The 14,172-nt window shown below is 40.0% G+C and overlaps 1 protein-coding gene across 1 annotated transcript in view; it reads right to left on the reverse strand.

Annotated features, from left to right (window-relative positions):
• Tspan8 (tetraspanin 8) overlaps positions 1-10,919 on the reverse strand; it is a 28,998-nt gene extending 18,079 nt beyond the window's left edge. Inside the window, exons 1-2 of the mRNA XM_051176225.1 lie at positions 10,487-10,919; positions 1,001-1,063 (exon numbers count right to left, since the gene is read on the reverse strand). Coding sequence (XP_051032182.1) covers positions 1,001-1,063; positions 10,487-10,546 — 123 coding nt within the window. The 5' untranslated portion in view covers positions 10,547-10,919. The remainder of the gene's footprint in view (positions 1-1,000; positions 1,064-10,486) is intronic.
• Positions 10,920-14,172: the final 3,253 nt, after the last annotated feature.

Raw genomic sequence — 14,172 nt, forward strand, 5'->3', positions numbered from 1 at the left:
CTTGTGTTAAAGTCTTTCTAGTCTGAAAATAATGCCACTGGGGGAGAACCCCACGTCACGTAGGGTGACACATGTTACTGGGGAAACTGGGGTCACCACTCAGGGTTCTTAGTCTCACTGAGAAAAGAATTTAAGAATGGGTTCAGAAGAAAGCTCAAAGATAATTTGAGCTTAAATGAGAAAGCCCAGGGCAGACGAGCCACAAATCCTGGCAGCTTCGTGGAAGAAGATGGCTAAGAGGAAGATAGGAAGCAATGCTGTTTGAGTTGAGTCGACATGTTCAGCGGGGGAGGTCAGACAAACAGCCATGTGGCAGCTATGTAGTGGGCATCCTGCCTAATGCGATTCTTCGTTATCAATTACACGGAGAGCTGGACTCAGAGAAGGAAAATGCATTATTTCGTTAAGGATATAACTCTTCCTGTATTTTTAACATGGCTTATGGTAAACCAGCCTTCTTGAGGGCTGGACCCTTGGCCAAGTGACTGACCAGCCCCAACTGGATTGATTAACTCTTACATTTTTTTGGTAGCTTTGATGATAGATCTCTATCCATGCCAGAGAAATCGCCTTCCCTTCACAAGCACAGATGCTTCTTTGACAATAACATACCCTCTCAGCTCTCCGGAAGGACTGCTCCACACAAGGCATATAACAAGCAATTTTTGTTGTTGTTGTTGTTGTTGTTTGGTTTTTCAAGACAGCGTTTCTCTGTGTAACAGTCCTGGCTGTCCTGGAACTCGATTTGTAGACCAGGCTGGCTTCTAACTCACTCAGATCCACCTGCCTCTGCCTCACAAGTGCTGGGATTAAAGGTGTGCACCACCAACGCCCAGCTCATAATAGGCAATTTTGATGGCTTGAATTGAGAACCCAAAGAACATCACAAGTGGTAAGGGAGACATTTAAGAAAGATGGAATAAAGCACTTACTGCCTGTCATCATTATTGCCATTACTATTCATTATGGAGATAGAGTTGCGTTGTGTACCTATATTTACCTCTTTGCCATCCTTGCTCACTCTCATCCACACTGCTAGTGCCAGGATCAACGTTCCACATATCTGCAGAAATGCAGGGAAGAAAGAAACGTTGAGTATAAATATAAAATGAAATGCTAATTCCATAAACTCCATTTATCTTGCTGCAATAGTTTATTGATAACCAGATGATTACAGTCTGACGGACTCCTTAGCAGTCTATGAGATTAGATAAGAATAACAATCTAGTTGAGACAAGAAACAGTTCATATAATTTAATTCCAATCATGTGCCCCCCCCATGGTTGAAAGATAAGATATCCCTAACATACTCCTGGATTTGACTCTTGAACTCTATTTTGGACCAAGAAAGAAAGGCATAACTCATTAATCATAAAACATGCATTCAGGATTTCTGAGGAAGAATCAAGTTTGCAAAGATAAACAATAGAGAATTTGACAAAATGTGAAGTTTAGCAGTGGTAGTATATATTAATCAGTAGTTTTAAACTCAAACCTTTTTAAAAATAGATTCTTTTAGGTAGTAAGGCTTACCCCTAGAAAAGAAACAATGGTGAACAGTTTTTAAAGTCTTAAATTCCTTTAATGACTCTACCAGATTATTTAATTTGGACCACGGCCAACACATAAAATGTGAAACACGTTTTACTTTAGTGTAAGGAAAACTCTTGTCTCTCGAGGTTAAAAAAGAAAGAGATACACATAGAGTCTTCAAAAAAAAAAATCCAAGATGTATTATTAGATCGATATGCTGAGGGAAACTCTGGTGACATATAAGACTTAGTCAGCCTTGGAGGACTTTCTAGAGCTTTCTGACCTTTCCACACACTAACAAAGAAATGTCTGAATTCTCCAAAACCCAGTAACCTTGGAGGGTCATTGCTTTTATGTGCGCATGGTTGAGCCACATGCCTGCAACCTTCAGCAGAACTTTTAATGCTACTCATTAAGTTTGCAGTAGAAATAAGGCCAAGGGGCTTACTAAAGGAATAAGGAGTTCACTGCAGCTAAGGAAACATGGAATCTTTGCTGCCTAAAAGACCTCAAAAGTTATCAAAGTCTAAACTATTAAGATAAAGTTACTGAATCCTGATAGAGTATAGTCACAAGATTGAAATCCAGGCCAACTCCTAACCAATCTGCCCTTATTTCATGCTCTAACTCCTATAAAAATTGCCCCAATCTTCTATGCAATTTAAGAAAAGAACAAAATTCTTTGTTCAGTAGATAATTACCTATGCAACTGACTCTCTTACATGCATATATATATATATATATATATGTATATATACAGCTATAGATAGATAGACACTATACAACATAAATTAATAAAAGTTTAGAGTTGCAAGCCTCATTACCCTTCTTTCCAATAAAGCTAATATTTACAAATGAAGATTAGGACCCATGTCAGCAGGTGGGAGTTAGCAAGCCAGAGAGTGACAATTAGTGTCAAAAGATAACCAAGAGACCTTCTGATGATGACTTTGTAATAATTACACTTTTCTTCTTTCTTAATTGATTTCCTTACTGGTGTTTTCGGTCTTCTTATTGTCCCTTAAGTACGTTTATACTGATCACCTTTTTTAATTTATTCTTGGGGAATTTCATAGTGTACATTTTTTTATCATATTCTTTTCCATGCCCCCACTCCCAGGCCATCCTGCCTCCCTTCCTACACCGTTTCAAGTTCTTTCTTCCTTACAAACAAGAAGAGGAAAACGCACTAGAAAGCACGAAGTCTGATTTGTGTGTTGACAATGAGCATGGAGTCTGCCTGGAGAATGGTTGATATACCCAATATGACTCCTTTAAAGAAAATCGATTCTCCTTCTGCCAGTTGCCATCATTTGTGAGCAGCCTCTTGCCTGGGGCTGGGAGTCTGTGCCCACTTCCCCGGCTTTGAGCCGGGATTTTGTATCTCCTGAGCGTATCCCATGCATGCTTTCACTGCCTGTGTGGATTCATACATGTATCTGTGCTTTTGTGTCTGTTCCCTTAAAATCACCCGTCACCTCTGACTCTTACGATCTTCCTACCCCCCTCTTCTACATAGATCCTGAGCCTACAGGGGAGAGCTGTGATGAAAATAAAATAAAATAAAAAAGATTCTACTCAGGGATGAGCACTCCAGAGTCTTTCACTGTGTATTGTCCAGTTGTGTGTTTCCATGTTAATTCCCATCTACTGCAAGAAGAAGCTTCTCTGATGAGGTCTGAGGAAGGCACTGGTCTTTGGGTAGAGAAATATGCCATTAGGGGTCATTTTATTGTTATGTTCATTTAGCAGAATAATAGTAATGGTTTGTTTGTTTGTTTGTTGTTTTGAGTACCATGACCTATCTAGTCTCAGGTTCTTGACTTCTTTAGCAGTATCAGGACTAGATTCCATCTCATGAAAAAGTGGTTGGTTCTTCCTATAACAACCCTGCCACTCTTACACTAGTGGGCATATTTTAGAGGCAGGTTGTTATTACAGCACTCAGGACTCATAACCGGAAGAAACCCATGATGACTTTTCTGCTTCAGAAGCATATAGAGCTCTTAACCAGGAGGGTTGAAGCTTTCCTTGGAGTACCAGCCAGATTTCTCCATGTTTGATAACATAAGCCTGTGGTGGATTAAGCAGCAAGGTTGTCGAGGGCAGCTAATAGAATCAGTTAGCAATTGCCTGTAATGTTTGGGGCAAGTCTATGGGAACCTTTTGATCAAGAACTCAAAAAGATATAACCCATTCTTGGTACTGGGAGTTTTATTTGATAGCATATGATGTCCAGTTGGGATATTGTCTCCCTATTACATGGTAACTCCGTTTAAATTTCTTTTATATATACGTAGACTTTAGGAAGCTTCTGTAGTAGTAGGTTTTCATACGGTTTTTCAAAAGGTCCTTAGTGCTGCTCATACCATTCCATATTGCCTCATCTACCCTGATCTTCAATTCCCCACATCCTTATACTGATCATCCTAATAATTACTCTTGTCTTTAAATTTAAATAAAAGTAATGTTAATTACCCTAGTAACTATTGTTTATCTGGGATCTATCATAATATCAAAGAGAAGGCTTTAAGACAACACCAAATGCTCAGCCTTGTAAACCTATACATATAACACCTACAGGTAATGCATTTACACATTTCTACAACAATAATTAATGGAGTTTGACTCCCATTGCATTAAGATGGACCCTCACAGAGAGTTCATGGGGCCCTTCCCATCCCTAGCCTTTGACTCTAAGTTTGTTGTTCAGATATGTCCAGCTCTAGACACTTTTTGTTGTAATAGTGTGAAATAAAAGGTATTAATACACTGGCTCTAGGCCTGGCAACATCAGACACCGTAGAACTAACTGGCCCATCTTTGCTCTGGTTTCACTTTCAGGAGAGTCACTGTGGTTTTACCAAGTTGTAAGGTGATGTCTTTGATTTTTACAATTAGGATGTGATTGGTCAGAATCAGTGTTCTGAGAATTTTGATGTTTGCGTATGGGCAAGCCATAGTCTGATTAGCATCTCCCTACACTCTTACATTAAACACTGTTCCAATGACTATATCTAGAAATAGGACTTTTAGGAGATAATTAAGGTTAAATGAACTCATTGAGGCAGAATTCTAATCCAGTAAGATTGTGGACCTCATGAGCAAGATCCATCTCTCTCCACTAACTTAATCTCTTGGAAGGACCACATGAGAACATAGTAAGAAGGCAGGAATAGGACCCTCATCAGACTCTCAAATGGCCATCACCTCTACCTTAGACCTCCCAGCTTTCAGAACTATAGGTAATGAATTTCTGTTGTTTCAACTACCAATCACAGTAATATCTTCCCAAGCAGACTAAGACAGAAAATACGCTGAAGTCAACAAAATGTTACAAAGATAATGGGAAGACATTATGAGCTAACTTCTGATTTGAACTCTGTAGGACTTGACAGGAATTCATGTGGGTTCCTGGAAACCCAAGCTCAGCTTACAACTGCTCCCAATGCTCATTAGTGGAGAAGAATCTGTGTTACCCACAGCAACAGGCTTGTGGCCCCTTGGGTGGGGACATTTGGGGTCTCATCTATCTAGAGTAGTGGCCAGCATCATTGAGGGTATATCCCCTTCATTTTCACAGACTCTTTGCCTTGTGAGAAAAGAGAAAGGTCAAGTAGGACTAAAATTATGCTTATGTTTTAAAAAGCCTTCCACGCATAAAATACAATCATCATTTGAGGGGCAAGTTTTTATATTAAAAAGCAAATATGATCCAAAAAACAATTAAATTTCTGCATACCAATCCTTGCTAATAAGTTTTTGTAAAAATCCTTAATTAATTCTTGCAATTAACTTTCTAGGTGAAAGTGCCATCTTCTATTTATGCACATAGAAGCCAGTCCAGACATCCAACAAACGTAAGTTAGCACACAAAGCAATAGGGTGTGTTCAGGATCTGAATCACAATTGTACTTCGATGTTTTCTCTGTCTTCCCCAGTTCCACTGGACCAGTTTCTCTCCAGCCCGCTGGGTCCCACAGCCACTTATGAAATAATTACTCAGAGGCTAATATAGTCAATATAATTATTTGGCTAATGGCTCAGGCTTACTACTGGCTATCTCTCTTATAAATTATTCCATTTCTATTCTTCTTTGTACTGCCACGAGGCTGTGGCTTACCAGTGATGCTCAGGCATGTTACTCCTTCAGAGGCTACAAGGTGTCTCCAGAGGCTGCCTTCCTACTCTCTACATCTTTGTTTGGAATTCCCACCCACCTAGCTGTATTTTGCCTGCCCATTGGCCAAAACAGCTTTATTCATCAGCCAATAAAAGCAACACATATTCACAGCCTAAGAACAACCCACATCACACAATCTGCGTGAATCCACATTTTCCCCCCATTTCTTTACCTGCAGTGGGAGAATTTTTGTCTTATCATAAATTTGTTCAGTCTTAGTTCCTCCTCTGGTCCAAACACCAACATGGAAAATTATCCACCATATTATGAAATATTTTCATATCTTTTTCATTAAAATGCCTATAAAATGCTGGTCGAAACGCCATTCTTGGTAAGCACTTATTAACTCATTCAATCATCACAATGACCTAAGGAGGTTCATAGAGCTACAGACAACAAGCTGTAAAGTGCAGAGAAGCTGTTCCCTCCAAGGAAGAACAGCTGGTAAAGAGGTGGTACCTTGTTTGACCTAAAATCCCTATGCCTGAGCTCTTACACCCTTGCTGTTACCAAGGTTCAAATGAATAGCATTAACTGTACAATGACAAGCAGCCACTGTATTTACAAAGACCGTAGATTTCAGCCACGGTGACCTGTTGGTCACAGGGCTTTTCATCACCCAATGGGATAAAACATAATTGTGTCCTAATATTTATGAGGTACCCTTATCTCAGAGATATGCCTGCTTTACCTCTAAGCCCTTAACTCTACACCCAGTGTAGAAAAGACAATGACCTAAACCCTGAGTCACTGGTTCCTGGACTTGGTCCTTGTTAGACTACTTTCTGAACACTTCAAACCCCATTATCCATTGCTCCCTTTGGGTGCAGATGCCTTCAGCTTTCAGGATTAGCCCCTTCCCCTCACTGTGCTCATTTGAAGACTGGTAATGTATCACTGTGCTTTTCTTCATGAAACGTGATCTCTGCATGGTGCTCTGTGTCTGGATTTTATTATCCCGCATCTTTCATAAAAGGATCCATACATACCCAGATGCCCAGGAAGCCCTAAGCTCCTTTGACACTCCCAAGCTTGCCCTATCTAAGAAGGGCGTGAGAAAATTTGGGCATTTCCCACGTTTGACATATGACTGAGGGATATGGGTTTTCTATTTTCGATAACACCTCTGATTCTCTCCTTTGCAGCATCTCCAGCACGACTGGGAATGATTTTCAATTCACATGCTTTCCTTTGATTAGTAATTCTATCACACGTAAGTCACCATATATTTGTGTGGCACATCAAATTCTCCCTGAAGAGAAGCCAGTATGTTTAGATCAAATGACCATATTCATATCTCAGAGATATTTCAACAGCTGGCCTCACTTTAAAAAAAGCCACATTTCACAATTTAGAACCAGAAAGAATGCATTTGAAAACACAAGGCCATGGAAATCTACAAGAAAACCACATCAATGGGAACATTAAAATTTATGCTCGTGTAAACATTAAGGATGTGACAAATTGCTAATTTCCTATGAGGGATCATAACTTTCCAACTGAGAACTCTGGGCTGAGGGGAGACACAAGACAGGAATGCCCGCCCCCCTCGCCCTCAGAAACAACTCCAGATGCCTGCATCTTGATTTAAAACGTTGATGTCACGCGTGGCTCGGACGTTATCATTCGTCTTTCCATCTATTATCCTCGCTGAGGGTCACTGTCCCTTATGTACAGGTTGCAGGCCCCACCTCACATAGGGAGGAGGAAAATCCGTGAAGGAAGTTAGAATTATCTAACTGAAATCTACAGTATCAGTAAGCTTCCCTGTGTGACATCGGAGAAAGAACAGATTGTAACCATAAAGTAATTAGAGTTTACCCAGGAAAGCTGTGACGGTGTCTGGGATTGCAATGGCACACAGATAGCACCCCTGTGACTGACACTGAATCTTTTACCTTAAATCCCATTGCACAGCACTTGCCAGGAGTGCCCTTATGTAATGTTTCGACTCAAAATTTGGATCTATTCCAAATTCCTGTTTGTGAACTAGACAGACTTCTTCTATCCATCAGACCGTCACATTCTCTGTTTTTAAAATATTGATCTGCTGTAGCTTTTTCCTACATTTCTTCATGAAGAAATAAATAGTTTAACTTCGGCCAGGAAATGGGCAGATGAGCCCAGGATACCTTGTCCCACTTAATAATAAAGAAGTTATAAAGATCATTATAATCATGTCAAGAAGATTCAGAAACCAAAGCAAAGAGCCTTTTATCAAAAAGCCAGAATAAATTGTACAACAATAAGGATAAAAACTGTATCAGACCACATTTTCATTTCATAAGGAAAATATTATCTCATTGTTGAATGGTAGGAGAAAGCTAACTCACTTTGAAATATGGCTAAAAATTAAGAAAGAAATATTTATACCATGTTTGTGCACACATTCATGATATATAAAACATGTGATATACATATATATGTGTGTGTCTTCTCACACATGTACACATATATGTACACACCTGTATACACACACACAAACACACAATGCCCTGGCAACTAAACAATAAATTTCTCCTTGACATATTGATAGCCATAGATTATCATACATTTCAATATTTTAATGAACCAAAAATCAGCTTGAGCATCATCACAGAGAGACACCATGCATGCTCCCTGATGGAAGAACATAGTATGACTTATGAAGTAGCAGTTTCTCCCAGACAAAAGACTAAATCTTGCCCAGTGGCCTGATATCATCACTAGTTTACAGAAATACAGAAGATAGAAAAGTACACTAAGGTACACCTTGTGTGTGCAAACAGCAAAATTCAAACTATAGAAAATTTGGTAAGACCAATAGGAATAACTATACAATATTTCAAAAAGGAGATAAATGTTGGAATCAGAGGGGGAGTCTACAGATATAAATTGCAGGGCAAGCTCTATTAACCGACCACAGTCTGAGGACCTTTTCTACATTGCAGTTCAAATAACATTTTTGGTGCAATTAGAAATGTAAACCCTGATTAAGAAATCCTTATTCCATTTTTAAAGTATGAGGATGATATTGTAGATACATTAGTAAATGCAATTTTCTTTCAAGATGCATACTAATATATTGATAGATGAAATGATAACCCTAATGGTTTCTTCATAATTGCCTGGGCCAGTGAATGAGAGTATTCGTGTAAGATTGACTGTGGTTCCATGGTTTGAGAGCCCTGGTAATGGAGTTAATTTTCCACATTTGTCTTTGTTTGTGAATGTTGGAAAGTTTGAAAGAAAGCCAAAGAACACATTTACATTCTACTCTCAGTGACTTTAATAATTCAAGAGAAGTGATTTATCAAATGAATTTTTAAAAGTCATAAATTCTTGAGTTTCAAAATATTTTTCTGGCTTCTAGTATTTTCAAAGCAGACAATTTTTTTTCTATGAAAAAGACAAAGTTAAAGAACAAAATGTTTTTACTCTCTTACTGATATACTTATTTAATTAATTTAAGTCATAAATATATCGCCTATATTCACTAAGGCTACTGGCCATGGCTATTGAGTGCAAAGTCATTTCATACAATAAAATTACATTAGTTTATTTAAATCCATCACTATTTTAATACAATGGAAGTCCTTTCCTTTCTCCTACTGCTCTGCCTAACTCTCTAATAAAGCCCTTTACCCAAACTTAAGAAGGAAAAGAGAAGAAGTTTATTGTACCAATACCAGTCATGACTCTTAAAGGTCAAAAGGTTCAGATACCAAATCACATTCTTATTCTTAATAATGCATATGCTACTTTTCAACCCAGAATATAAAAGGATTTTTTTTTTCCTATTTGAGCACTCTGGGATATTCGCATTGATTTACCTGTAAACAAATAGCCCACCCCTTCACACCTTAATACTCATTTTTCATTTCAATATATTTGTTTTAGCTGCATCAATGGTTCTCAGCCTGTGGGTCGCAACCCCATTGGGGTGGGGAAACCCTTTCACAGGGGTGGCGTATCAGATAGCCTTCGTATCAGACATTTACATTACAGTTCATAGCAATAGCAAAATTACGTTTGTGAAGTATCAACGATAATAATATTATGGCGGGGGGGTGGGGGTCTCCACAGCAGGAGGAACTGTATTAAATGGTCACAGCATTAGGAAAGTTGAGAAGCACTAGTCTACATCAACAGACTTTCAAGCAAAGCATACTCTGCTAGGTACAAAGCCTGTTGTTTGAAAGGGTGGGTTGATGACACATCAAAATACTGACTTCAAAATTCTAACACATAGTCACCAGCTTAGCTGGAATCTTATCATTAAATACCCTTGCTGCTTTTCCTAGAGTGTCCTTTTTTTTTTCCTGGGGGCTCTGAAAATGGTCCCCTCATGTATTTATCATCCCACCATCCTCTAGTTAGTCACCTGTTTCAAACCCAGATGTCAAGGGAGGGAACCAGAAGCCAGCCTGAAGCAGTTTTCCTTGGAGTCCTTAAACCAGAGATTGCTGATTGACATATAGCTAAGAATAATCACCCTTTAATTAAGGGATATTTCCCCCTGTGTTTAGTCTTGCTACAATATGAAAACATTTGGGAAATGTTTATCTTCAAGGAACTTGAGTACACTTTTTTTTTTTTTTTTTTTTGAGTCATTGGCTTATTTTCAGTTCCCAAAAACAACCAAAGGGAGACAAACAAATCCAAACAGTTAAACAGAAACTGTCTTTTCCTCCTCGTCCTCTAGCTCTGTTAGTCTGTCCTCGGCTGTGATATTTACCCCCAAGTTCCTCTTTCTTGTATACAACTGATAATTGAAAGAAAAATACTTACCCAGAACAAGAAGTTGAAGAAAAACATGGAATATTTTAAACAGCCACTCACACCTGCCATTTCGGAGAAAGAACAGCCACCCAAGTACTGTGGAAGGAAGCAGTCCTTACAAGGCTATCCGTCAGTAGGCTCTGGGGAATTATGCCGTCAAAGTTCCTTGTGTCTGCAGCTTCAGGGCAAAGCAAAGAAGTAGGAAGTAGAGTGAAGAAAAAAAAATATCCAGTTATTAGAGTGGATAAAAATTTAACCCACACATTTAAATACCCCAAACGTTATCTTCAGGCGAGTATGTTCTTTTCACTTGTTATGGCTACCGGGGCATTGGGCCAGGGTATTTATGATCTCTTCTCAAAACCCGCTCCCTCTCGGGTAAACAGATATCAAGTTATGGGTGTGACTGGAGCAGAGGTGGAGAGTTGCACGGTAAGATAGCAGGTGGGCGGTGGGAAGGTCCCTGTAGGCACAGCCTGGCTTTGCTGGCCTCTGTTTTAAACACTGGACTATAGGCTGTTAGGCTCCCAAGTAAATGGACCCGTGTCTCGTTTCATTTTGCAGTGCGTTGTGATAAGAGCACGAAGTTTCTTTCAAAGGCGGGTATTTAGAAGCCAGCAAAGCTTCCAGGCTTCCTTACAGCAACCTTTCTTATCGTTCATTTCAGAAGGACAGCGAAGTCACCATTGGTCAGCGCTTTGTCCCCAACGCTGTGTGTCATTACTTAGTCTGTTAGTTAGTTAGCTTGCTAGTTAGCTAGCTAGCTAGTTAGTTGTTTTCCTTCCAAACAAATCTAAAGGAGAAGCTCCCTTAAATATCTGTCACTTTCAATAACTGAGGGTGAGAGATTCAGGGTTTATCTTTACCTCTTTGTGTGAAAAGGCAAAAAAAAAAAAAAAAAAAAAAAAAAGAAAAAAGAAAAGAAAAGAAAAAGAAAAAAAGAAAAGAAAAAAGAAAGGAAGAAAAAAGAAGGAAGAAACTCTTGGGAGCTGTTCCTGACTGCCGCTTTTGTGTTCAGTTTATGACACAGTTGCCAGTTTGATAGCCTGGTTTGTTTTTAAGGTGAACTCTGTGGTTTCATTCTTCTGAGAAATGACCTAGAGCAACAATTCCACTCTAAGTCAGTTTCTGGGTTCTGGGCAGTTGACAAAGAAAATCCCAGCGGGACTTGCTTGTGAACTCATGAGAGCAGCCCATTCAGCTGTTTCTGGGGCTGGTATTAAGTCAGAGTCCTGTGATCTATGGAGGCAGGTTGCTCTGAGGAAACAATCTGGGTCTTGGTTCTTTCCATGCATGTCCTGGCTCTCAAAGGAAGTTCCTAGGCCCCTGAAGGAAACAATCCCACATTTACTAGAAAGATAATTCCTTAAAGATCTTCATTAAATGCAATGTAACAAGTGACCAGGATCTTATTGCACAAAAATATCTTCCTGATTTTCACTAACATATGACTTTACTCTGTAACTATAAAAAATAACTTTGGTGCATTGTTAGCACTAATATTTAGTGTAGCAGATCAAATTTAGGATCGGTTCCCCAGATAATACCGAACTAGAGGTCATTGATTACTAGAACAATGTGCTCCCTGATTCTGTCTCTGCCTGCCCCAGTCTAGGAGCTACAGAGGGAGGTACTCTGCCTCACTATATTTTTACTAGGAGCTGAAGAACTAAAGTCAGGTCTCCGTGCGTCTGCTACAAACACTTTTATCAACTGAGCCACCATCTTCCCAGCCCTACTACCACATGATCTGAACAAACCTCTACACTCTCCTATGTTCATTTATTTGTGCCTCTCTCCTATTTGTAGCTTTATGCCAGAAAAGAAGAGAACCCGCCCTATTTTCCTTTGTAGTCATAGCATATAATGTTGCCAATAAAGGGGAATGGATGGACCTGTGTTCCACATCCCCAGAAAGTTCAATTAGTGACTCCTTCACTGAGCTCCCTAGGGAAGCACGGGTGTGCTAGCCATGAAGCACATTTCTACATTTCAAAACTTCCTGGGACCTTTAACTTTCTAACATCCATGCTTCTAATATTCATGCAGCAATACACAAATGAACACAGCCACAGGACACCTTTCCAGAAAGATATCTGGGACCACGGTCACAGATGCGGATATATTGTCAGAAACTGGGATCTTTGCAAAAGCTCAAAGTTGGCATTTCAAGGAAGTTTCATTCCATTTACAAAACTGGCTTGTGACAGAGTCCCTTCTAGGAACAAAGCCACGTGACAATTGGCAGATCTGAATCCTGTCCACTGGCATCAACTGTTGAGTTTTGAAATTCAAGTCATTGATCACCTTAATTCCAATGGATTGCGTAGCAGGGGTGGGGTGGAGCTGGGTGGGTGAGATGAGGTGGGGTTGGAAGTGTCAGTCATAAACCCTAACCATTGCAGAGGGTCAATGGCAAGTGGGGTATTGTAAGGGCAGATGACAACTGTGGGGAAAGGCAGGAAGTCCAAATAACTTGAGATAACATTTCCCCAATATTGCCATCATGCCAACTCCTGTTACTCACAGTGAAACGCACAGGGTAAATAAAGGCGGAGAGAATTTGTGTGTGACTAATCACGAAAACCCTCCCTGGCCCAGTCACTACTGAGTCAGGTTTGCTGACAGCATGCAAACCCTGGCGGAGGAGAGAAGATTCCTTAGGTTCAGGGTGGTGGGAAGGGCGTGAGTGGGAGCATCAGGGCCCTTAGGCTATTACGGCATTTCCCGCAGCTAACGGATTTCCCGTCTGGAAACCACTGAGATGGGAACGTGTCCACAAAGGCGGAAACCTTCATCTCCAACACAACTGTCTTCAGAGGGGGAGCCCGTCAGAGGCGATCATGTTATGGGGAATTTAGTGTTCTAGTGGGAGTGCGTTCTTGATTTTTTAAGATTCATTTATTTATTACATAGTGTTCTGTCTGCAGGCAAGATGAGGGCACCAGATCTCGTTACACATGATTGTGCTGGGACTTGAACTCAGGGCCTCTGGAATACCAACTAATATTCTTAACCACTCAGCCATCTCTCCAGCCTGGGAGTAGGCTCTTATCTTGATAATTATTTTTAAACCATGGTCTGCTTTCCCCATGCCTTTTCCTGCATAGTATACTCTCCCCGAACCCTTGCTTCTCTCCTCCTTCTTTTAAACATGCGTGCGTGCACACACACACACCTCTGAGCTTCCAACCATCTGCCATGGAGAACTGCAAAATGAAGGCATTCATCCTTACAGCCTCTTGGACTTGAATTTCCTAAACTACCAAACTGTGAGACAGAAATCTCTCTTCCTCGAGATTTACTTATGCTGATATATTTTGTTTTAGCAGCATAAGACACATGAAGATAGGACTTCCTGAGAAAGTAGACATGACAATTATGTCACCATGATAGTCTCTTCTCTACAGGACACACGCAAGGCTCCATCCCCCAGTCTATATCCAGGGTGCCCTACTAATTTTGGAGCATAGCAGTTTACAACCCAAGATTTAAAATATCCATTTTCAAAAGATTTATAGGAAAAGGATGACTTCCTCATTATATTTATGCTTTCAAAATCCAGGAACCCAAAGTGTAATTGTCAATGGAGTAGCTATTAAAAGCCCAAATGGTGCCCGTGGCGGTGCATGCCTTTAATCCCAGCACTTAGGAAGCAGTGGGAATCTTTGTGGATTCGGGCTCAGCCTGGTATA

Source organism: Phodopus roborovskii, unplaced genomic scaffold (genome assembly GCF_943737965.1).
Source record: "Phodopus roborovskii unplaced genomic scaffold, PHOROB, whole genome shotgun sequence".
NCBI classification, from domain to species: domain Eukaryota; kingdom Metazoa; phylum Chordata; class Mammalia; order Rodentia; family Cricetidae; genus Phodopus; species Phodopus roborovskii.